Raw genomic sequence first — 7,618 nt, forward strand, 5'->3', positions numbered from 1 at the left:
TCTTAGATACAGTAATCAACCGTAGCCTAGATTGTTAATAGGTTTCTTTGTCCTCTTCCTCGTGTTGCATTTGTGGGGTCGCGACTATCTTAGATCACATGCAGCTGTGGTCTGTTTTAGTGTGATATGTAAATTCTTAACTCACATGTTTTATACCCCTGGGCCACAAAGGTGTGTTTCTGTCTTTATGGCAAATTCTCTGGGGCACATTCCAATCCTCCACACTGAGAGGACAAAAGATGTGTCTGCTGTCTTACGATTTAAAATGGGAGTGTGGTGTCATAACCCCCCCATCAATCCCTCTATACCTCTCTCCCTCTGCGGTGGTGAGAGATCTCTCTGTAGGACTGTGATCCACAGTAACCTGACCCGCACATGTCAGTCATGGCAGGTGGCAATTACCAAATTTGCCCTGAACTCTCTGATGATGCAGAGCCAGTCTGTAAAATCCCTGGCCCAGGAGTACCCAGACAGGGATTCTTACACATGCCGTCACCCGTACAACTCAACTCTTTTATGGTCTGAGGTACGAAATGAGGGCTCCAATCAAAATGAGTGTATTATTTGGTATTTTATTCGGATCCCCATTAGCTGTTGGAAAAGCAGCAGCTACTCTTCCTGGGGTCCACAGAAAACATGATATAATACAGAGGACAGAACTATGTAAAACATTATTAAAATCACACAGCCTACATATCAATGCATACGCACAAACTATCTAAGTCAGGGCTGCCCAACCCTCTTCCTGGAGATCTACCGTTCTGTGGGTTTTCAGTCCAACCCTAATTTAACACACTTGATTCTACTAATTAGCTGCTCAACAAGACCTTAGCTAACTGAATCAGAATTGCTAAATTAGGGTTGGACAGTAGTTCTGTCACGTTCTGACCTTAGTTCCTTTGTTATGTCTTTGTTTTAGTATGGTCAGGGCGTGAGTTGGGTGGGTTGTCTATGTTCGTTTTTCTATCATTTGGGATTTCTGTGTTCGGACCTAGTATGGTTCTCAATCAGAGGCAGCTGTCAATCGTTGTCCCTGATTGAGAATCATACTTAGGTAGCCTGGTTTCACTTTTGAGTTGTGGGTGTTTGTCTTCCGTGTCAGTGCTTGTTGCCACACAGGACTGTTTCATTTATTCACGTTTATTGTTTTGTTCCAATGTTCTTTTGTGTTTTGAATAAACATTATGGACACTTACCACGCTGCGCATTGGTCCTCCGATCCTTCTCGCTACTCCTCCTCAGAAGAGGAGGATGAGATCCGTTATAAGATTTCCAGGAAGAGGGTTGGGCAGCCCTGATCTAGGTCAAAGAGTGGTGAGGCATTGTGCTGTGAGGTGTTGCTTTATCTGTTTTTTGAAACCAGGTTTGTGGATTATTTGAGCAATATGAGATGGAATGTAGTTCCATGCAATAAAGGCTCTATGTAATACTGTACGCTTTCTTGAATTTGTTCTGGATCTGTGGACTGTGAAAAGTGTGTGTGTCAGCTCTGTATGTAATTCGACTATGCAAACAATTTGGAATTTGGACTTTATGAAGATAAGTGATGCAGTCAGTCTCTCCTAAACTCTTAGCCAAGAGAGCCTGGCATGTATAGTATTTATCAGCCCTCTTACAACCCTCTTTAGAGGGCTTTTCAGCCCATCTCTTCCAAATCCCCAAACCAAAGCCAGGTTTGCTGCCCCCAAACGTGTCCCCTCTGAAGTTGCTGTCCAACGGCCTGAAGATTTGCCAAAGCAGTAATAAGACTGTTACATTTTCAGTACCATTTGGGAGATTTTTCAGCTGCAAGTCAGTCAATTTGCAGAGGGACAAAAGCGCTGTACCCCACAGTTCAGCCAGCACCTCGCTGCTATTAGCAATGGGTGCCAGGTTCTGTGTTGTACTCAATCGGTTGGGTTCTCAGGGTCACAGTTGTCAATCCAATTGCCACACCCATCAGTGAGCATGATGGACACAAATTGTGGCAGTGATGAGTGAAAGAGCTGGACCATGGATGATGCCTGAGAATCTAACAGAATTTAATCCAGCATCATCTAAGATGCCAAATGATCCTGAATCATCTACAATGTCAGTGGGCGAAGCCTTTGTATTCCTCATTGCACTTGTAATTGTTTTGGTAATCACTATGGCAACAGCCTCCAGGAACAAAAGGCTTAGAGTAGCTGGAGAGCTTGACAATGTCTAACATGCTGGTTATAACCAAAAGGTCTCTAGGTTATGTGTCACACTTTAAATCAGAATTATAGCTTTGTGATTAGTAGGCGTTTCTAATTTCTTCATGTAATCACCTGTATGAATTTGAAGGCAGCTTTAAAAGATGTGATATTTGCACTGCTATTTTTCTTTAGTTGAATTCCACAATATTCTGTGACATGCACACATACAAAAGCATATAAAAAACATCCACAACTTTTAACACTAACACATCATTAGCTCTTATTTATACAGTAGAGATAGTGTCAGCATATTGTACATTTCAGCACCATGACTCCAGCAGAGCTGAGATGCATATGCACCAGTCAACCTGATCACAACCCCTAGACTACAGTGCGGAACTGTACGGTGGTGTTCATCTTCTTCTTATAGTCTTCATCAAACTGTTCACTCTGGGCCACAGTGAAATGGTTCTTCCAGTCACCAACCTTTCCTGGAGTGTGACAGAGGGTGTGAGCAGAGAAAAGTTTGAGGCAGAGAGAAAGACTGACAGAGAAAGGCGTATGGGGAGAAATAGAGAGGTCTACCTTTTCGCATGAATGGAGAGATCTTGATATCCATGATTGAGAGGGTGGAATAGTTGGCCATGCTGTTCTTCTTCATAGTATCAAACTGCACTCTGCCGCTCACCCTCTCCTTCTCTTCTGCTGAAGGAGACAAACCTAGGAAGGAGCACAGCCTGTCCAGCTCTCTCCTCGTATCCTGCAGGAAAACACACTGGACACTGTACTCTTCCTCACTGAAAGCTAATGCTAGAGATTATCAATATAACACTGATATACACACTGCCTTTATGTACGTTAATGAGCTACATAATCTGCAAAGAGGTCAGAACCTTTATGGCACAGGAGGTAGTTCTACTCACCTCAACCATATCCTCATAGAAAATGTAGTGGAGTTTTGAGTGAGTCTGTTTCCTCTCCCACCAGCCAGTTACATGGTCGTACCAGGAACCAAACACCACTGAGGGAAAAAGCCATGTGGACATGAGGATGTTAGAGAGATATACATAGTCAGGAAAGAATCACAGCATCAGTACTCTCCCTCTTACTCATTATAATGTATTTGTTCACTTATTCATTCCCTAGTTCATTCTCTCCTTCACTCACTCTTTCCATCCATGAATCTCTGTAAGTAGTTGTTCCAGTCGCCTGGCTCTGGATGGGCCTGGTTCATACGGTCAAAGTGGAAATAAGACACTGCATTGTCCTTGGCATTACGGGCCACATACACTATCTGCAGAGAGAGAAATCATTGCAGTTACAACATGAATTGATGTAAGTGTATATTTAAAACAATCAGAATGAAATGGAAAAGCAAAAATTTAGGACAATAACTTTTTACAAAGACTGTTTCTCTAAAGAGTCTTCACAGTCCACAAGGAGTCCCAAGCTGGTTCTGGAAATGTTTGAGATCGTTAGTGTACCGTGTAATGCTATGCTGCCCTCCATTGGGTCATTAATTAAGTCCACTTACTGGTCAAAAAGCAGCACAGGAGGTTTGAGGATGCATAAATGTTAACCATATGCTATACCAGCAGACATGAGCAGAGTCAGATTCACAGACAACAAGCAGAGAGTTACATATAATGTACCCTGCAGTTCTGCTCCCAGAAGGACTTGGGTACCAACTGGACTGGGAGGTGAGTCTTGATGAGGCGAGGAGAGGTGGATAACTTGTCTGCCAGCTCTGTTCCTGTGTGTACAGAGGGGTGAGGATCTGGTTCGGTAATTTTTTGGAGTTAAGGATGACTTTACAGTAAAACTGCTTATTGTCATGTAGCTGGAATATGTGATTGGCACAACTTCTCACAGTATAAGATTTCAAGCCATGAAAATGAGCCTTCAACTTTGTGACAGTAAAAAGCCTGTTGATAAGGACTTTGGTATAGTGCATGGTGTTTTCCAGATTCTGTATTCAAGTATGTCAAAGATTTGATCTACACAGACTCGGATGTGTCTTGTAAGTGCAGTCATTATGATCTGATCAGTTATTTATTTGGAGTACAGTGTCCTTCACACTTTATTGATGTATAATCAAGAAAAAGGCTTCAGTGTGGAGTTATATCAGGGTTGTATTCTAACCTGGAGGGAGAATATGGAAGTCACATTCCAGGAAAGGCACCCTCTCATAGATAGGCAGTGAAGTCTGACGCTCAGGGGCTGTCTGACCAAAATACAGCAGGTCTAGAATGTAGGACACCCATGTGGTACCTGGGAGAGAGAAAGAGGGGGAGAGAAGATGGAGAAATGGGAGAGAGAAAGAGGGAGAGAGAGGCATGTCAAAGAGCTGCGTCTCTGGTCATCCATTTATCCCTACAAAATGTCGGCAACACACAAACACAGACCTGCTTTGGGGTAAGTGGCGATGAGGATATCATCTGGCCTGGCCTGGAAGTTTCGTATGTTCTCCCAGTTGTCAGTGAAATGGTGGATCATGGAGACTCCATGGAAGTCAAAGAGTTTTGGTCGAGGTGGCAGCTCCATCTGTTACAACAACACAGTCCACCTCTGATCAGAGATATTATCAGGGAGAGTTACAATAATCAACTATTCACTAATATTCTTGCTTCATTCAAGCATATTCTCCAGGTGACAAGAGATCCCATTTTCAACATATAATTCCTTGCCAGTTCCCTTGTCAAAAGACAAAGTACAGAAAATTATAGACTGCATACAGTCATGATGACTTTGTAAAGTACAACTAGCTGACTATGACCATAAGGTTCTATCTGCATTTGTTAAAATTAAGTTGTTGCCATAGCTTTGCTTTGTTCAATGTTCTCTACCAAAATATTGCTCTAAATACGCCAATTCATGTTGTTCTGTTGAAAAGAGTACTAGATAAAAATAGCTGACTGTACCGACAGACGAGAAACAGGGTGTGGATTTAATAAATAGACATGAACAAAGCAAGAATAGCATCTGGCCAGGAGAAACATAACATCAATGCTGACTCGGGAAAGAATCTGAGGAAGTGACAGATATAGGGGAGGTAAATGACGTGTAGGAGTCCAGGTGAGTCCCATAATAAAGCTCACGTAATGATGGTGGCAGGTGTGCATAGTCAGGAGTGAACTGGTGATCTCTAGCACCGGAGAGGTGGATCAGGAACAGACTTGACGCTGACACTATTTGGAACTTTAAAGTCAATTATTTCAGAATCATCCTTTTGCAGATAGAAACTCATAGTCCCAAGTTCTCACATTCTCAAACATAATGTTCCTGACACGTGGTCCATAAAAATAGGTTTAAAACAGGCAATTTTATCCTGTCTCTGCAAAAGTAAGAAGCTGGTTATGTTACATTAAGGGGAAAAGGCCGGTTTCCTGGCATAGCATATTGTCTTCACAGGTAGATCTTTTTGGGGTAAAGAATTTATCTGTACACACGTCAAAACGAGCACAAGCGCTATGGGGCCTATTTAGACTTGGGAAATTAGGCATTTCTTACACAAACCTTTCCGACACATTTCTCAGTAGTTGGTATTCAGACTTACCTTATGCAGGTGCTTAACGGGCTTTGCAGGCCTGGTTACTTTGTGCACGCTGAATAAACTTCTGTATGTAATGGAATGATGCAAAATATAAGAAAACTAACACTAAAGTGACAGCTATAAATGTAGGCTTATGGACATTGGACTTTGGCTACCGAGTGGCTAATATTTAACATGATACAAATTGCTCACAATACAATGAAAGGTCCTAGCATATAATGAAAACATTTTAGAAATCAAAAATCAACTCGGTAGGGTTGGCAATATACTATCATTTGTGTATGTCTACAGAAGCCTATAGGTTGGGTCTCCAAATGTCATCCTTGCAAGTTAATAAAGCCAGCATTTCATAAACTTCACTGTGGAAAAGGGGATGTGTTGATATGCTTCAGTTTGCTGCCATAAAACTAGTTTCACGTTTGTCTCCAGCAATCATATGGTAAAATAGATTTTAAACATTTGTTATTTATAATCTCCTTTCCCAAACGGCTTACCCATTTACCTAGCTCTTATCAGTAGCTCATACCAATTTGTAAATTACAGTGCATGGGGAATGGTGTTATTTCTATCGGGAAAAAAGGAAAGCAGATGTTGTTCTACTTATTAATGGTTTCATCGCGTAAAGGTGGTGGAATTATGAGGGAATTAAGTCAAGGTCAGAATTCGGGTTGTGTGTAAACACACCTCAGCCACACCTTAATTTCTCTGATCTCCACCGCAAACCAATAGCGGAAGTTACAGTCTTGTCTCATCGCTGCAACTCCCGTACGGGTACGGACTCCTGAGAGGCGAAGGTCGAGAGCAGTACGTCCTCGGAAACACAACTCTCGTGCTTAAATTCAAGGTCAGAATGCACGTAGAGCGAAAAGTCGATAAAAAGGGAATTAGGTTCCATTTACAGGCGCTTAACTTAATTCCCTCCATTCAGACTTAGGCATGCAAAACTTTTGTCAGTCTCATTGAATAGTTGGAATAGGTCAGGCAACAATCTCTTCGATTCTATCGAATAGTAAAATGTACATTTGAATACATTTCATAATATTTGCATTGGTGTCAGTAAAAACTTTGAATAACAAACAACTTTCTGCTTTATAACAACTTCCTTTTGACCCTTAATGAACTTGATGTTCACCACAGTCACATTTATTCATGTTAAATTACAGACCCATCATGCACAAATAAACAATAGAAATCAATCTGCAGTAAGACAAACCAATTTGTGAGCAGAGAAAATAAAAAATGTCACATTACACTCAAAATGTTGAAAGATGTAAATAAAATCATAAGATATATCAGCTACTGGCACAGAACATTTGACAACAAAAAAAACCTAGAGACTCACAATTTCCATGTTGAATGGAATTCAGTTGTGTCCTGTTTGGCCAGTCTTCTCAGTCTCTTCTTGTCTCTGTCCAAGCAGGCAATGTTTTTTCTCTCCTGCTTTGGTTTAGAGTTTCCAACCCAGCTTCACATTCGTATCCTACCTCCACTTCTTGTTACATAAGTTCAGAACTCTCCCTCTATCTCTCTCTCTCTGGTTACTACAATCATAGTGACATCACAGATGTATTGTGTCAAGCCACCCCCTCCATATCCTTTTATTCCCCTGTTAGTGACCACATGTGAACACATGTCTTTTGTGAACACATGTATGTGTGTATTAGCACTCTCACGATTTATATCATGAAAGGGGTAAAGCAACTCACTTCAATAAACCCACATGACCCTGAAAACTGGTTTTCACATGAGGGTTTCTGCTCTTTCAAAGCTCCCTAGAAACAGAGCAATATGTTGTCAAAGACACTGAAGAATTAGCCATATTCTCAGTCCTTGATTTATTCCATGCCGGCTCTGATTGGTCAGCATGCCTACCACTTTGAAGAGGCAAAATATTTTTTATTTTGAA

General features: G+C 41.4%; 1 protein-coding gene across 3 annotated transcripts; it reads right to left on the minus strand.

Annotated features, from left to right (window-relative positions):
* Positions 1-552: 552 nt before the first annotated feature.
* Positions 553-7,230, minus strand: LOC109869039 (cytosolic sulfotransferase 3-like). 3 transcript variants are annotated; one of them, XM_020458865.2, is made up of 10 exons: positions 7,055-7,229; positions 6,408-6,544; positions 5,716-5,776; positions 4,565-4,703; positions 4,302-4,430; positions 3,812-3,912; positions 3,327-3,453; positions 3,083-3,180; positions 2,745-2,919; positions 553-2,650 (listed from the first exon to the last, which is right to left on the minus strand). In XM_020458865.2, the coding sequence occupies exons 4-10, from the start codon at positions 4,701-4,703 to the stop codon at positions 2,541-2,543; spliced, it is 879 nt and encodes a 292-aa protein (XP_020314454.1). In that variant the 5' UTR covers positions 5,716-5,776; positions 6,408-6,544; positions 7,055-7,229; the 3' UTR covers positions 553-2,540. The 3 variants fall into 3 exon arrangements, with proteins under 3 accessions (XP_020314454.1, XP_020314453.1, XP_020314450.1); XM_020458864.2 differs by lacking the exon at positions 6,408-6,544; XM_020458861.2 differs by lacking the exons at positions 5,716-5,776; positions 6,408-6,544 and having other exon boundaries at positions 2,001-2,650; positions 7,055-7,230.
* Positions 7,231-7,618: the final 388 nt, after the last annotated feature.

This window comes from Oncorhynchus kisutch, linkage group LG24 (assembly GCF_002021735.2).
Source record: "Oncorhynchus kisutch isolate 150728-3 linkage group LG24, Okis_V2, whole genome shotgun sequence".
Lineage (NCBI taxonomy): Eukaryota > Metazoa > Chordata > Actinopteri > Salmoniformes > Salmonidae > Oncorhynchus > Oncorhynchus kisutch.